The following is a 17,041-nucleotide window of genomic DNA, read 5'->3' on the forward strand; positions in this document are numbered from 1 at the left end:
GGTCCCTGCAATTAACACAGGTGCTACATGCACAGCCAGAGCCTACAAACAGCTCTGGGATGGGGAGCCAAACCCACCCAGAGCTTCCGAACACAGAAGACTCAAGCAAAGCCAAACAGAAAAAGCACTAACTCTATTTTCATCTTAAGCAGCCCAGCCTCTGCACCAGCTCCCATCCACGTCTCCTCTCAGGGATCTAATAGGGAAGAGCAAAGCGCTCCATGATTTATTCAGTACCCCAGAGACCTTTTTTTTTTTTTTTTTTTTGCTTTTTTATCTTTTATTTTTCGTTTCCACATAAATTACACAAGCACTTTATAAAATGAATACACAGAAAACACCTTATAAGTGCATAACTTAAAAAAAAAAAAAAAGCCTTAAAAAAATCTCACTGAAAATAGGTTTTCTGCTCGCTTGCCTGTAGTAGCTGTTTAAATTGGCAGTGCTGCTTTAGATTATAAGTAACTGAAAAATATATACTGTATATATAATATCTATATATTCCCAGCGTTTGCTATAAGAAGTGCTTTGCTTAATTGTGTCTCATTCCCTCAGAACAATTAAAAGAAACAACCAAGTTGGAAGCGAAATCGATTTTCGCCCTCGCAAACCACCTCGTAAAGGGACACGGGTAAAACAACCCGGCGGGCCACGCTTTGCAAATGAAATGGAAATAACCCACAGAACGGAGTGGCAGCACCCCTGCCCAGCCGGGCTCTCCTGGTTATTAAAGCGCGGGTTGATCGGCGCCGCGGCCATGGCGGCTGGGGACAGTTTGGGCTCTTCGTGCAATAGAGAGATCACATTTACCGTCCTCAGGAGGCTGTCAGTTCCTTCGCTTCTTCCCCCCTCGCAGGAAAAAATTAATGAAATATGGGAGGAGATGCAGCTAGGTGAGATCTGCTGGGAGGCCAACAGACGGCTGGGCTTTCTCCATTTGTTGCATCCCCAAACGTCTCCAGCGCCGAAGGCCCAGCGCGGTGCCTGGCTGCACAGACACGCTGCCCAGGGAGCCGCATCCTTTTGTTCCGATCAATCCAAAGTGCGTACCTATAGACGCACATTATATATACATATAGTCTTATGGGGTGCCCCGAGCCCTGCAGAACCCAGAGGAAGTTCCCCCAGCCGGGTGCTCGCCTGCGGCCACGTCTGTCAGGGCTCAGCTTTGTCTGGCAGCGTGTCAGGAAGTTTGAGGCCGGCACCAGAGACTTTCAGAAGAACAAAAGGGCTGGGGGGAGGAGAGCTGCTGCTGCTCCGCGGCCCTGCGGGCAGGGAGAGTTTGGGGGCAAATTTTCCTTCCCCATCAGTCCTCATAGAAGGATGCTCCGCAGGATGAACATGTGCCCAGTGACAAAGGGGACACCGCAGGTGCCAGCCCTTATTCACAGGCGGAGGCGACGGTGGTGACGCTGGTGATCTTGGTGGAGTCGTCAGACCAGGGCTGGAGGTTCTGCAGGGCGAAGAGAGAGGAGTTGTGCACGCAGATGGGGTCGGCCTGGATGGGCTGGTTGATGGTTTTTTGGAAGGCTTCCTGCTGCAGCTGCATGAGAATGCGGTTCGCTTGCTGCCGCTCGGCCTCCCGCTCCTCTGCTGTCTGCCTCCTAGGAGAAAGGCAGCCGTCAGTGGGTTGTGGAGTGGGAATGGGGAGGAAAAGAGGGGCTGGGGACACAGCCCTGACCCCATCCCACAAACCGCTGCTATGTCCCATGCACTGGTGGCTGTAGATACTTCTTTTACACAAGGAAAAACCTCTCCCTCAGGTTAAGAAGTGAAAGGCTCCACTTTAGTTCTGGCCCTGGGAGAAATCCACACAGAAATCAAAGCATCCAAAGGAGCAAAGAGGGGACTGCAAAGTGCAGTTCCCTGCAGTGCTGCAGCAGGGAGCAAGGGGATGCCTCGGAAGGGTGCATGGTCACTGGCATCCCATCCCTCAGACCTGCCATCTCTTTTCCTGGGCTGCAGTGCTGAGACTGAAGCAAGGAGTTGCTTGCAGTAAACAGGACAAAAATCACACCTTGCAAGCAGCAAAACATAGCCTAAATTCTAGAAACACAGAGCAATGAGAACAACCAAATACCAGCACACACTGACTGGGCAGGGAGGAGGAGGGAATTTTTAAGAACAGGTCAGACACGCGCCTGTCTGGAATGGCAGAGGCAGAGCTGAGCTCATCCAGGGAGGGGAGGGGGGATTAGGGGGCGGCTGGAGGAGATGCCCTGCAGGTCCGAGCCCCGGAGTGTCTGGGAGGAGGGGATAGAAGAGGAATGGCCTCAACGTGCTTAAATCCACAAGGAAAATCTCACCTCTCTACCTCGATAGCTGCAACCTGTAGTGCCCCAGCTCCCACCAGGGAGCATCCCTGGCACCCCTCCCTTGCTTACAGACAGGGGCAATGACAGCTTTTTAATTTAGCAACTCGCAGGGAACACAAATCATCTTGTCTTCTTCCTCCATAGGGATTGGAGGTGGCAGCTCTGAGTGCAGTAGTGACACCCGGAACAGGGCTGGGGACACGGGGCATTAGGCCACCAGGTGTGCACAGGCAGCGTGTGGCTCACAGCTCAGTCCCTGTTCTCATCACAGTGTCAACATCTCCCTGTGTCACACATCCCAGCGACGGGGGCTCCTGTGGCACCAGGGCCGCTCAGTCTGCACTGCAATGAATTTTTAATGACTGCCTGCATAAGGAGGAGATGCTCCTGGGGATGGGAACAGGGAGCCCCACGGTTGGGCAGCTGAAGCATGATGCCACCAGCACCTGGCTGTGCACTCACCCTTCTGCCTCAGGCTGGAATTTGCAGGTTCAGATCTGCTCGGTCAGAGGAAGGAACCAAACTTCATGCCTGTCTCAAGCGAGCACCCAAATCTGGGAAGGGGACCACTCAGCCACCTCATTCCCATGGATGCAAGTGAGGAAGGGGCTTCAGACACAGGAAAAGCTCTCCCCCAGCCCTTATTTATTTAAGCTCAGGCTCATGTGGATTCTCCCATATCTAATACCGTGGCTGAGGTCAGGCTGCAGCCTTTCCCTCCGACAGAACCAGTCATTCCTTTCTCTTCACCCAGCTATTTTTCTTTGTCAAGTGTATGAATAGGTTTGTATCCTCTGCTCCCCTGCCAAAGGGGATTGAACTTAGCCAACAGACGCAAGGAGTATTGACAGACGCAAGGAGAGGCAGCCAAGCCACATTTGCCTCACTTCCTTAGGAAACCAGGTTAGAAGACAGCTGACCCTGTTGTGCAGGGCTGTTCCTCCTCCTCCAGGACCTTGCTCTTAGCCAACAGAAACCCCTTCTGCCCTCAGCTTCCCTGTGCTGAAGGAGCTGCTCTCTGTGGGCTCTTTATGAGTGGCTCACCCCTTGGTTCAAGCTCCCTATCCCCCATTGCTCACCCAAACCCACTCAGCTCCTGGGGAAGCCCATTTCCTCCACACTGGAGAAAACATAGAAACAACCAGGAGTGAAGCTTTAACTTGCAAAATACCCATGATCAGCTTGGTCTTCCTATGGAAGGATTCAGCCCTTTGTACATGCAGTATCCAGATGGGAAAGGGGAGAGAGGAGAGATACGGCCCCATTTTCCTGCCTGGAATCCTTTACTTTGGCAGTGTGCACACATTCAGGCAGCTCACACATAGGAAAAGCAAAAGGTGCCTCCCTTCTGCACCAAACAGTACAGCCCCCCCAGCACCCAGCTGCCCCTCACCCAACTTTGCAGCCTGTTGCTAAAGCTGATTGCCTCTCCAGGGACATGCTGGGAAGCTGCAGCATGGGGTAGAGCCTGGGAGCTCCATGAGAGCCTGACCTCCTCCTCTCCTGCCCGCATGTACTGGCACATCCAGGAGGAAAAAAATGCACTTTTGCAAGGAGGAGCAGTAAGCCCTGCGGGGGGCAAAATCCGAGCATATGCAGGGCTCCGTATCCCAATAGCACCAGGTGCAGGACCCAGCCCAGGCCCCCCAGTACCATCCAACACAGAAGGATCCCTGAGGGTCCCACTGCCAACACAGCACAGGAGCCGTGCAGCCACAGTTGTGACTCCCCGGTGGGCTCCCATGTGCATACACCAGGACACCTCCACACGTACATACACACACAGACCCCATAGTGCTCTCACCATCGCATCCCCCAGCCCAGGATCGGCCCCACGCTGCAGCCCTCAGCCCCCTCACCTCCACTTGGTGCGCCGGTTCTGGAACCAGGTCTTCACCTGTGCGTCCGTCATCTTGAGGGCCTTGGCCAGGGCTGCACGCTCAGCAGAGGCCAGGTACTTCTGCCGGTGGAAGCGCTTCTCCAGCTCACAGATCTGCAGGCGGGTGAAGGACGTGCGCGGCTTCTTCTTCTTGGGGGGCGTGCGGTTCTGGTAGGGGTGACCTATACGGCGTGTTACAGTGAAGGGTGAGAGGGCCACTGGGGGGGACATGGAAGGGGGGATGAGAGGCAAAGAAGCAAGCAGCGACATATCAGCACAAGGGCTCCGGCTCCCGGGCGCTGGGCTGGGGACCCCCCCACTGTGGAGCCGCGGGGCAGAGATGGGCACGGGCGGAGGAACGCAGCCGGGCACCGAACTCCGACCTCGGCGGCCATAATAGGGGGGAGAGCCCGGGGCTGCAGACGGGCTGCGGGCACGGCGGGCGGGACGGGCAGCACCTCACCCGGCTTCGACCCGGTTATTTGCAGCCCTTAAGGTTGAAAAATAAAAAATAAAATAAAATAGAATAAATAAAATAAAATTAAAATTAAAAAATAAAAATAAGAAAGAAAAGAAAGAAAAAGGGAAAGAATAAAGAAAAGAAAACAAAACAAAACAAGCAATGGCGGGGTTGGGGCGGCGGGGCAGCACGGAGCTTTCGGAAAGAAACGAAAAAGCAGCAGTGAAGCAGCGGAGAGTGGGAGTTTGAGTTCGGAGAGGGTCCCGTTGTCTGCCCTCAGCCCGACCCGGCCCGGCCCCATCGCTCCAACCCTGAAGCGTTGCAGAGGGCCCGGCCCGGTTCTCCTCGTCCCGTGCGATCGGGAACCGGGGCAGTTTCAGCTCGGCTCTGCCATAACAGCCCTGCCCGATCATTTTGTACCCAAAAAATAACTTCGCGCGTTGAGAACGGGACTCGCTTTTCGGTTTTGTTTCGTTTCGTTTGTTTTTCTCCACGAAAATAATAATTAGAAAAAAATAATCTAATAATATTAATTGGGTAAAACCCGAGTTGTTTGCGAGCGCTGCGGCCGGGCAGGGTCGGGGCCGCCGGGACGGGGCTAAATGCGAACGGAGAGAAACGAAACGGGAACTTGAGCAAAAGCGGTCCCGGTGCCGCGGCCGAGAAAATGTTCCCGATTAAGAATTCGTTGGGGGTTTGTTTTGTTTTGTTTTGTTGGGTGGTTGTTGTTGGTTTTTTTTTTTCCCCATTATTTTCGTTGTTGGAGTTTTTGCTTTGTTTGGAGAAACAAAACAAACGAACAAAACCAACTGAAAATGATAAACGAGAGCTGCTACACCTGGAAAAGGCGGCGGCTCCGGGAAGCGGCTCCAGCCCCGCTCGGGGCTGTGCGAAGTCCCCGTTGGTTGGGGAAGGGCTGAACGCGGCGGGGACGCGGGGCACGAGGAAGCCGAAGCGGCCGCACGGACCGGGACCGCCGCCCTCCGCCGGGCCGGGGCTACTGACGGTGCCTCATCGACCAAACAACTTTGGGTGGGTGACTTGTGCGGGCGGCGGGGGCTCGAGGAGTTCTCCGCCTTTCCCCAAGAATTATAATAATAATAACGACGGCAAAACGCAGGGGAACCGGAATGCTCCCGCATTCCCTCCCCTTCGCGTTCCCGGCCTGTTCCAGCCCCGACGGCCGGGAGCGGCCCGGCACCGGCTCTTGCTTGCCCAGCGAGGAGGGGAATGGGGAAGGAAGGGGTCCGGACTCACCTGTGAACCTGTCCTTTGTGTACCGCCTGTTGCTCTCCATCCAGGGGAAGGTGAGCCCCGTCAGACTGTTCATGCCGTTCACCGGCGGCACGGCGGCAGAGAGGGGCTGGTGCACGCCGCCGGCTACGGGGCGGTGGGCCGGGACGCGGATCACCCCCCCGGCCGAGCTCAGAGCGTTGCCGTTCATGCTCACCGCCATGTTCACGTTGTAGGAGCCGGGCAAGGCTCCCATACTGCACGAAGTGCCGCCGTAGGCTCCGGCCCCGCCGCCGCTCGCCCCGTAGCCGCCGGTGACCGTGTTGTAGGCGCTGCCTACGATGCAACCCAGGCCGTAATCTGCCGAGTCCTGCAGCCGCGAGTGGGACACCATGCAGCTGCCCGGCTCCGACGTGTTGAGGATCTGGTCGATGCCGAAGCTGATGGGCTCGGCTTGGCCTTGGTGCAGGTGGTGAGCCCCGAGGTGCTCCATGCCTCCACCGTCCGTCCTCGCTCCAGCAGCGGAGCAGCGCACTGAGCCCCGGGGCCCCTCCGCTGGACCCCGACACAGCCGTGCAGACCCCAAAATGCGGCAGCAGAAGGCAGGAGCCGGGCTCTGGCAGGCACTACGCTCTCAGACCCATCGCGCCGCAGCTGCGCGCCTCGGGATATCGCGACAGAGCCACGCACAACCGCTCCACGCCAGCCCCACACTCAGAGCCACGCATCGCCGGGGAGCACACGGGAGACACAGCCCAGACCCTGAGACTCTCTGACCCCAATAGCACCTCACACCCCCACCCAAGATACCATCACCGACACGCGAGAACCAGGAGCCGAAGCCCCCACCGGCAATGTGAAGCCGAAGCCCCGCGGTGCGGAGCAGAGAGCGGCAGAGTGCGTGTGCGAGAGCCCCTCCGTCCTGTTCGCCCATCAATCACACTACCCAAGGCCTGCTGCTCCCAGGCCCTCACTCTCCATTGGCTGCATGCTGAAAGGAGCCGAGTGAATGACAGCGGAGAGGAGCACACGAGAAAAGGAGTTTCTTCTTCCCCGGCCCCCCCCCTAAAAAGAAAAAAAATTCACCACCCGGCTCGGCCCTATAAAGGCAGCACTGCTGCACTGGGTGTGTGCAGGGCAGTGTGGAGATGTTGTGGAAGGAGGGGGAGACTCAGGAAGATAATATTTCCCCCAAGAGCAACAGTGGGACCCAGTGTGGGGCAGAAGGAGGCTTTTGGTCCTGGAGTTGGTAAGGAGTGAGAACAGCAATGGCTCTGGTGGAGCTCTGCCTCCCCCCTTTCTGCAGATGGGTTTTCAAATCTAAGCACCTCTCAAAATCTGAGCAGGAGGAGGTGCCCCTGTTTTCAGACCCCTGAGTGGAGGCACAGGCAGAAGGTCCCCACAGATGCCCAGGCTTGGAAGGAGTTGCCTTTGGAGGGGGAAGCACAGGAGGAGGTGGTGAGAGCCGGGGCCTACCTTCCTGTGTTGTGAGGTTTTGCCATGGGGCCTCATTGCCCAAGGCACAAACTGGTTCCAGCTGCTCCCCCCATGGTGAGGGCTGCAGGGGTGCCTGCTGCTCCTGGCTGTGTCCTGCTTTGTCCCTGCCTCTGTTGTGCCTCTATGCCCACCACTGTCACTACCACCTCCTGCACCTGCCTCCTCCTCCTCTCCTGCAGGGAGATGAGTATTTTGCTCATTGTGCTGCCCCACAATCCCACATTTCCACAGTCACTTGCACAGCTGTGTTCTTGCATGTCTGTCCACCCATTATATCCCAGCATCAGGGTGCTGTGACACCTCAACACCCTCACTGGGGGCCCTCTTATCACCACAGCCCCACAGCAAGGACACTGCAGGGACACTGGGGACACTATAGGGATACAGCAGGCAGCAGCTCCTGGCAGCCCCATGCCCAGCTTGGTGCCCGGTTGGCCACCTCCCCCCACCCCCCGCCTGCCGGGGTCAGGTTTCCCCCCTCCCCGTACCTGCCTCAGTTCTTGACTTCTGAACTCTTCAGGGAACTCGCTGGCGCCAGCTCCATCAACCAAAGTCCTTGTGGTTAGGAGGAGCTGGGAAAGGAGGGAGGGAGTGAGGGCTGGGGCCAGCGGGTCCGGGGGGCTGTGCCCAAGCAGGGGCTTTCTGGTCCCCTGAGGTTGCAGCTGCCTTCATCCTTCTCCAGGGACCAACCTGAGCCTCTTCTCCAGCCCCTTCACATTTAGGGCAGCTGGGGTTTGAGACCTCTGGAAGTCGATGGGAATTACTGATGAGTTAGGGGACGATGCACAATCCCAGGATTTAATTCTTGTACAAGCAATAGACCTCACCTGTAGCCTTGGGGAAGCCATGCAGCTCGTAGCACTGGGAGTCTGGGCACTGCTTGTCTCAGCCCCATGACAACACCTGGTTCAGATGCTCCAGTTGAAATTGCTCCTGGCCTCAGTTTCCCCAAGGGCTTTCTGTGGATGGGGCTTGAAAATGTCATAGAGCACAAGGCTCTAGAAATGTCCTGTCTTGTAAGAACTGGCAGCTCATTTTTGCATTCAGCTCTCTAATTCTGAGACTGAAGGGGGCTTGCACACAGCGCCACTAATGCTCACACCCGGCCAAGTCAGGGCCAGTCTTGGTGCTTTCAGGTTCACATCCCTAGAACAGAAAAAACGAGGATCAGCACTCACTTTGAGGTGCATCCGGTGCCCCTACAAACAGACAGCCTGGTGGCAGAGCTGTCCCAGGACAGCCAGCGCAGCCTTACACACTCCTCACAGCCTTGAAACTTTGGTTCCCCCTCATCCATCCTCAAGCAGCTGCAGGAACAGGCTCATTCCCAAAGCAGTGGCTCAGCCCTACCCCAGCTCGGAGTTAGGGTCTGGGAAAAGCCCTGTTAGATGGCAGTGGAGGCGATACTCTGTCTCTCTCCCCTCCCACAAAAGTCTGGGACCCTTTCTCAGGTTTTCTCATTGATCCGGAGCATCTGCCTCCTGCTAGCCGAGAGGGACAGCCCAACCGGGGCCTGACCTCCACCCTCCGCTCCCATTTCCTTCTGCTTTGCTGAATTTCGAGGGCTTCCCCCTCGTACCCCGCTCTCCTCCAGAGCTCGAGGCTCCCAAGAGCTGCGAGCTGCCCCCGGCCCGGCAGCTGTTGCGAAACACAAAGCCCTCCTGCGGGAACCGGGGACAAAAGTGGCACGCCTGGCACTTTGGCGGAGTCCCAGCAAACGCTTCTCTTCCTCCAAAGACCGCGTTTCGAGCAGCACTTTCAGGAACTTGCAATACTTTCCCTATTTCCTAAAATCGGATCGACCGACGGCTGCGGGCAGACCTCACCTCAATAGCTCACCCCCACCCCCGGGCGTCTCCTTCCTTTTCTCCTTCCTTAATTCGTTCAATTCGTTTGCTTGGGGGACTCTTCCAGCCCCGGGCGGTTATTCACCCTTCTGCACATCCATCACTCGCCGAAGTTCTTTCTCTCCCTCCCCGTCCCCTGTGAAATCAATTACCGAACGCGGCACATGTGGGGCCGAGTTGCGCCCCCTCGGAGACCCGCTACGCCTCGGCCAGTCGCGATCTGTCACGACAGAGGCCGAGAAGAGCGTCTTCCCTCCACCTCCCGACAGCAGCCGAAGCCGGGCGGGTTTCTCAACTCCGAATCTCACTTCCCTCATCGAGCAGCGGCCCCCAGAACCCCCACCCCGTCGGGGCCGGGCGGGCAGCAGCTTTCCTCGGGCTCGGAAAGGGCGGGCCGCTCTTCCTGGGCACTGAAAGCAATTAACACCATTTGGGGAATTTTTAATTGCTCTATAAAGCACGCCGTAAATAATTACTCCCAGCTCCGTTGATCCCTCGAATACGCACTGACAGTTGTAATTTATGGCTTTGGAAACGTGGCCCCTTGTATTCAGCATAACTCCTTATTACGGTAATGACTTAGCGCCGCTGCACTTAATGAGTATAAAGTGCCCGGCGCTGCGGGAGCCGCGGCACCGCGCAAACTTCGCCCGCACCAATATTTCTCCCCTTTATGGTTACAAACGACCGAACTGCCAGGAGCTCATAGGGCGGCGGGGCCCGGGGAGCGGAGCTTTGGGCCGCACGTCGGGGCTGAGGGATCCCAGCGCGGTGTGCCCTCTATTCCTGGCACGAGGGCATGCAACAGGCCGGCGGCCCGGTGGGGACAAAGCCACCAGCTTAGGTCCCCTCGGAGGGAACGGGACGGTGGTAGGTGGGGGCTGAAGCACCCGGGGGCACTCCATGAATATTCAACGTTCCCTCTCGCCGGGGAGCATCTGCCAAGAAGTTATTGGTCCTGCGGCAGCAGCCCCTCTCCCGACCGTGCAGAAATGCGTGAAATCCCATTAGCCCCCTCCCCTCGGCCACCCGCCCAGCACCAGCCCCGCTAATGAACTGCGTCTGGCCGCTACCCCCGCGGGCACCGACGGCAACGGGGGACACCGGAGGCTCTGCCCCGTTAATAACTCCCGGCTTAATTACACACCTCTCGTGCCAGCTAATTGCGGCTCCGAATTCAGTGAGGGAGCACGAGTGGGCTCCCGAAGTGCTGCCCCCCCCTTTACAGCCTGGCCTGTCGCGACCGAGCGAGTGGCTTCGTTCTGTCGGGGCTGCCGGCAGCTGCCCCTCGTGTTTGTTTGCCGGGGGAGCGGCTTTTGTCTGCTGCCTATTCCAGCCCCCGGGCCTTTTTCGCGATCAGACAAAGTCCTGTTTTGCCAACAGATTTTTGTCTCTTCCCCTCTCTCCCTCCTCCCAGCTTAAAAGCAGCCCCCGGGGGCAGGGGCAGCTCCGCAAAGGGCGTGCGGACGGGGAGCGGCACGCCCGGCTCCGCTACCAGAGCAGCTTTCACTAACAAGAAGATCCAATAATAACGAACTTAATTATTGCAAACATTGTTACGAGCTTAGCCGTAAAACCTCCAAAACCCTCATCGCGCTTGTTTATTTGTTGGTCCGGGGTTTTTCTTTCCTCCCTTTTTCCCTCCCCGAGGTTAATTAGCACACAAAAAGCAAATAGGAATCACGGCAAAGCCAATGGGTAAACTTAAACCTGATTTGCTGTTGTTTGCATTAGCCCTCGGAGAGCAGGGCCGGAGGCACCGACGCCGGACGGGACACGGGTGAGGCCGGACCGCCCCGTTCGGGCTGCGGGGATGGGGACGAGCCGTGCTCGGTGTCCCTATTGCTCCAGAGAATGGGGGTCACCCCGCGCTCCGCACATCTTCCTCCGCCCACAGGAAGAAAGCCGAGTTCTTCCTCTTGCAGCATAGGGTGGGTTAGGGGTTACGCGTGACCAAAAAGAGGGAGATGTTGCAGTTTGGTCACAGTGGGGGTCCCAAGAGAAGCTCCCATTCCATGGCGCACACACCGTACCTGGCCGCGGGGATTATCAGAGTTTAAACACCGCTGAAGGTCTGCACAAACAGCTTTCTCCACACTTGTAAATTAAACTGATTAATTGCGTTGTTTACAGGTGCATTAATTGCGTTTTCCACCTGCAATTAGTTGCTATTTCCAGTATCGCTGCCCTCGGAACAGACACCCTGTGTGGGCCCCGACGGCAGGCGGACACACACACCGCGCCAGTGCACGTCGGGGGGAGAGAAGGAGACGCGGTTCTGCGTGTCACCATCGCGAAGCGTCGCTACGAACAGAGTCAGTTTGGGACAGAGCTTGAGGGACCCCAGAGCAGCCCCAGGTCCAAGCAGAGATCCTGGGGGAGCGCTGGGGTCCAACACAGGAGAAAAAGTCCCAGCAAAGCCCGGACCCGCGCCTCACACAGTTCCAGGGGTGGCTCAGCAGTAGAGCTCCCATATTCAGTGTCCCATCAAGCACTAACGTTGCAGCTCTGACGTCCCCGTCCCAAATTCCCCCGATCCCTCCCGGCGCCTTTTATTTTTCCCCAGGACTTTTACTGCTCGGAGGAGATGAGCCAAGACATTTCCTTCTCCCCTTCCATAAATATTGCATCTCCCAAATGCAATTACCAAGGGCAAAGCAGCACAAGTGTTTGCTAAATAAGATTATGTGATAATGTTAATGTATTTTATGCCTGTGCTGTGACACTCGACAAACCCTCTATTAATAACAGCTCAATAAGGTGTGGAAGTTCTTAACAGGATGCTTTAGGGGACAGGGAATTTTTCACTCCAGGGGGAAGGTTTGCACAACAGCACCACAGCATCAGTTATGCTAGAGGAAGAGCGGTACCCACGGACAGCATTTCTAGGGTTAGCACCCATCACTGTCTGAGGTTGGGACTCCCCTATGAGCATCAGCACATCACTAACCTGAAACCAATAAAAAAACAGCTGAAAACACCCTCTAGTCTTCCCCCATTTGAACAACAACCCCAACAAACCTACATCCCTCTCTGCCTATTGCCTATCCCCAAGCTGTGCCCTTTATCCACTTGCCCTCCAGCGGCCACATCCATCTGCCACCTCTTATTGACCCACCCATCCCTTGTGGTCTTTTGCCTCTATCATATGACTCAGCCATGGGCTCATTGATGGCCAGATGTTGGTTGCTCAGCCTGAGACACTCAGCTCCAGCCACTGAGTTCCACTTCACCCTTCCCTCGGGTTAGCTTCAGCTGCAGCATCCCCACCAGAACCCACTGCCATGGGTGGCAGGGCCATCACCCCATGTTGGTGCAGACAACATGACACACGAGTCCTTTGCCTTCTTTGATGCTTCCAGAGCAGATTCCTCCAGAGTCTGCAAAGTTTGCCTCTCCATTTCACATTAACACTAGTTTGGAGCTGCCCTCTGGCCCCCGAGGGTGAAAGGTCAATCCTTTATTTACTCAGCCCCTCACTTAGTTCATCTGCAACCCTTTCAGGGACTGGGATAACAGACACAAAGTGGGCTCCTAACCTGCTCCCTGTCCCCCGCCTGCTGCACCAGGCAGGGAGAAGATGAGCATCACATGTTCCAGAGGCAGCACAGCATTTTCTGCCCAGGGACAAGGTTTGTCACAGTGTGAAGCAGAGTTCAGAACATTGGGAGTTCGTGGGCAGGAGGGAGTCATGCTAAGTTCCTGTACCACCTGAGCGCCTAAGCAGCCCCAGCTCTGCACTGATCCCATACAAAGCCATACAACACCTGAATATTTCCCAGCATCTCCCACACCTGACCTTACCTTTGAGAGCAGAGTCTCCCCAAGAGCCTTACAACCTGGGATCAGCAGTGCCTAAAAGAAGAACAGCACTGAGTGCTGATATCCCCTGCAACACCACCTTTCCCTTGGAGAATTCAGCTAAAGGAGGGTTGTGTCCCTGCTGAGGGTTATATGGCCAAGGCAGAGCTGTGCCCCATGTGCTCAGCATTTGGCAGGATTAAATGCCCACAGCTGTGGGGAGACTTCTTCATTTGTTTTCAGGATTTATTATTGTTGCTATTGTTATTACTGGGGAAAAGGCTTTACTTTTTGTGTTTTCCCCGTGTCTATGGGAGCACATTGCAGCCCCAAGTGCTGCAGTCACTGTGGGCAGTGCACTGGGAAGCTCCCCGGGTGCCCACTTCTCTTTTTGCACCCCCCAGATGTGCAGAGGCTTTGCAAGTGCTGTCAAAATGCTTCCAGTGTGTCTTTCACTGAGAAAAATAATAATAAATGGAATCTCATTAAATCTGCTTTGAAGTAGAAGGGAAAATCCACACGCTGTGCCAGTGCTTCACTTTGTCTCCATTGGACAATTAGGAAGAATGTGGCTTTCCAGGAGCATCGCTTGTTCTTTCTCAGCTTTCAAACTTCTCTTCCACCTTGTTCTCCAGGCAGCAGTTTTGAACTTCACATCAGCTGTGAAAAAAAAAAAAATAATATTAAGGTGTTCTATTTCTGGGAGTGGAAGAATACAGACCTAAATTTTCCACTTGAAAACTTTCCTCACTAACAAGCTACAGGCCAAGAGATGTGCACCTTTTCCCCTAAGCTATCCAAAGTCTTTCTTCCTTCTGAAATTTAGGAAGAAAAAAAAAGACAAAAATTCAGTAGTTTCCTCCCCGAGCTGATGGAGATCTCTCTGGAGGAAATGTGTCCGATAAGCCCAAGTGGAGTGGCCTCCCTGCTTTATCTCAAGCAGTGTCAGATGGGTATTTCCAACAGGATCCTTCCTGGACACCGCAGCGTCAGGTTTCTCTCCCGTCCTAACCAGGCATTGCAATGGGAATGCCCATTCTATAGCACACAACGGGAGTTGGGCCCGGAAAAGCTGGCTGAAAATGGGGCCAATTACCCATTAATTGGTGCTGCTCGTTCCCTGGTGATTAATTGTTGGGAAAAAATGTGTCACATTTTGCAAGCCCAGACTCCAGCACAGTGACACTGTGGGTCCTTTATCAGCCCCGGGGCCAGGCACGGCACCAGCCTGTCTGAGCCTGGCAGGTACCTCCGTGTCCCGTAGCTTGTTTGTTTTGGTGTAAGCCTGAGCATAATTGGGGCTAAAGCAAAATATCCACAGCAAAACAAATGTGGCGCCAATGATGGACACAGCCCTGCAGCCAGCATGAAGACAGATGTGAGGAGAGCCTGTTCAAGCAGCCCAGGTGGAGATGTTCAGAGAGTTCAACATGCGGCTGTTGACCAAGCAATTAATTTCCAGCCACCTCTCTGAGATCAAATAGCCACGAATCTGCAGCATGGCCACCTGGATATGGGCAGCCCCCATGCCAGCTCCACTTAGAGCCACGGGGCAGAATAGGGGGAACCATGGGTTGGGTGTCCGTGCGACGGGATGCCCAGGAGGTGGGTTGTTGGTGGGATGAGCTGTCTTTGGGATGGAAAGTCCATACAATGGGTTGTCCATGGGATGGGCTGTCAGTGGGATGGGACATCCATAGGATGGGCCGTCCATTGGGCAGTGTCCCCGTAGGGTAGGTCAGTCCTTCTGTATCCCATGCTACCCTTCTGTTTGGGGGAGCAAGGTCACTGGCACCAGCCATGGGACTTTCACATGGCTTTCCTTGCCTTGGCATCATCCTGAATAATTCATGTACAAGACAGAGAAGAGGATAAATTGCAGGCAATGATTAACATGAGTTATTTTATGTGGTAGGAAGATCTATCAGTCTGGCCCCGCCAGGCTGCAGTGATTAATGCAGTGTTGCTTCCTCAGACTGGAGTTCCTGCATTCAATTACAGGTGCTGGTGGGCTGCTGAGCAGCCAGAAATCAGCAGGGAAGGTCTGTGTTCAGGACCAGGACAAGCTGAAGCAAAGGGGAAGGCACTCACCCCCTGCCACACTGCGATCTGCCAGATCAGAGTGATATGAGTCCGATCCATTAACACAGAAAGTTATTAGTAGGCTCTTGGGCAGAGTCTATTTTCATATTCATTTGCCTAATTAAATGTAAATCATTGCTTGGGATTACCACACAGCATCCCAAGCCCCATTAGCCAGCATGTATTCACCAGGGAGAAAGGGCTGCACCCTTCAGTTCACCTGTGACCTGCCCAGACTGCATGGCCACCAGTGGATCTCTCACCTGTGGTCAATGACAGACATGGGGGAGGACTCAGGGTGACCCTGCAGAGCACTCCTTGCTTTGGCAGTGCTGGGGATCACATCTCTCCACTTCAAGCAGTGACATCTGGCCATGGCTGCGTGGGAGAGGCTCCATGAGCATCCCAGCCATGATCAATATTTGGAGCCTGCCAGGCCTGGCCACCCCCCCCCCCCACCCCCTCCCCCTGCCCCCCAGGGGCCCAGCAGAGCATATGGGTGTTCCCAAGCCAGCAGCTCGTGTTGCAGCAGCTTTTAAGATGTCACCAACCTCCTTGCGGGTCCCTCTGCCAATCACCTATAGAAAAGCAGTTGGAGTCCAGCACCCAGCTTGGGGGTCCTCACTGGGGTCCCACCACCAGCCCAGGATCAAGGGACAGGGCTGATGTGCAGCTGAGCATCCCTGAGCAGTCCACAGAACATGCCGCAAACCTTTCCTGGAACATCTTTGGAAGAAGATCCCACAGTCCTGTGGGATCATTATAGGGTGGAAGGGTTGCTGCAGCCCCCAGCAATCCTCTAAGGTTGTCCCATCACTCTCCTCCCCTCCCTTGTCCTTCCTTAATTATTCTTAATGGGCAAGCTCATAAGAGGTTCTATTAACTTTATTACCAGATCAATTAGTGCTTGCTTTTCCCCCTCCTCCACCCCCAGTGCTAATAATCCTATCAAATATGAAGACAGCATCACACCGGTGCCCAGCAACCTGCAGAAGGTGCTCCAGCCGAGCTCCAGCTGCTCCATTGGACATCGCTGAGATCGATGGATCCTCCCCAGGATTCAGCCCAGCGAGGAGGGGAGAGAGAAGATTAATTGGAGAAGACTTTGGCACCGACCAGTTCCAATATCTACTAACATGAGCTGAGCAGGAACAGTTGGCAGCTGGATGCAGCCTCTCGCCTGGAGCCCCATAGCTGGAGGAGGATACAGGTGTTTGTCGATGGGAAGATGCTGTAACATCAATCAGAGGCGGGGGCAGAGAGAGGGGGATGGGTGCTGGTGCCTCCAGTCATGGCCTTGCACTCTGAGCAGAGAGAAGACCCACAGAGAGGAGGAGACCTCTGGCAGTGTGCCTGGCACTGGATGAGAGTTGGCCCCAGAGATCCTTCCCCTGCATCCATCCCCTTTGGGTCCCAACCCCAAACGCAGCTTTCTCACTCCACTTCTGTACATTCCAGGCACAGACGGGGTTGCTGGCTGCCAGCTGTAGCCGTGCCGGATGCCCAGGCTGAGTGACAGCCCTTGAAGGGGACATTCAGGGAAATCGTGGGAGCGAAAGGATGTTGAGATGTTTGACCGGGGTCCTGGCTTGCAAAGCATCCCTCTTGCAGGGATGCTGGTTCCCACCCCAACGCGTTTCTCAGAATATCCTATGCAGTTTGAAAGGACTCACTTGAGACTCCAGGAAAGGCCACGGCGTTCCCATCAGCCTGGACTGCGTGCCCTGCCTGTGTCACGCTGATGGTTCGCAGCTTTGGCACTGGGAAGGACACCAAGACCACTGGAGAACTCAGGCACTGAATCAGTCACGGGGCAGCACAGCTCAGAGCCAAGGGGCTCCACGTGGGTTTGCAGCCCCCCAGGACCTGCAGCAATGTGCTCATGGCAAAGGAGCACCCAGAGCCTGAAGGGTTTCACAAACCTAGA

The 17,041-nt window shown here is 55.4% G+C and overlaps 1 protein-coding gene across 2 annotated transcripts; it reads right to left on the bottom strand.

Annotated features, from left to right (window-relative positions):
• Positions 1 to 288: 288 nt before the first annotated feature.
• On the bottom strand, positions 289 to 8,530 carry TLX1 (T cell leukemia homeobox 1). 2 transcript variants are annotated; one of them, XM_015866899.3, is made up of 4 exons: positions 8,212 to 8,530; positions 5,912 to 8,127; positions 4,175 to 4,376; positions 289 to 1,604 (listed from the first exon to the last, which is right to left on the bottom strand). In XM_015866899.3, exons 2-4 carry the CDS (start codon positions 6,378 to 6,380, stop codon positions 1,382 to 1,384), a joined length of 894 nt encoding a protein of 297 aa, XP_015722385.1. In that variant the 5' UTR covers positions 6,381 to 8,127; positions 8,212 to 8,530; the 3' UTR covers positions 289 to 1,381. The 2 variants fall into 2 exon arrangements, with proteins under 2 accessions (XP_015722385.1, XP_015722384.1); XM_015866898.3 differs by lacking the exon at positions 8,212 to 8,530 and having other exon boundaries at positions 4,175 to 4,412; positions 5,912 to 6,830.
• Between the last annotated feature and the right edge of the window lie 8,511 nt (positions 8,531 to 17,041).

Source organism: Coturnix japonica, chromosome 8 (assembly GCF_054131305.1).
Source record: "Coturnix japonica strain WE chromosome 8, WE-NBRP24, whole genome shotgun sequence".
Lineage (NCBI taxonomy): Eukaryota > Metazoa > Chordata > Aves > Galliformes > Phasianidae > Coturnix > Coturnix japonica.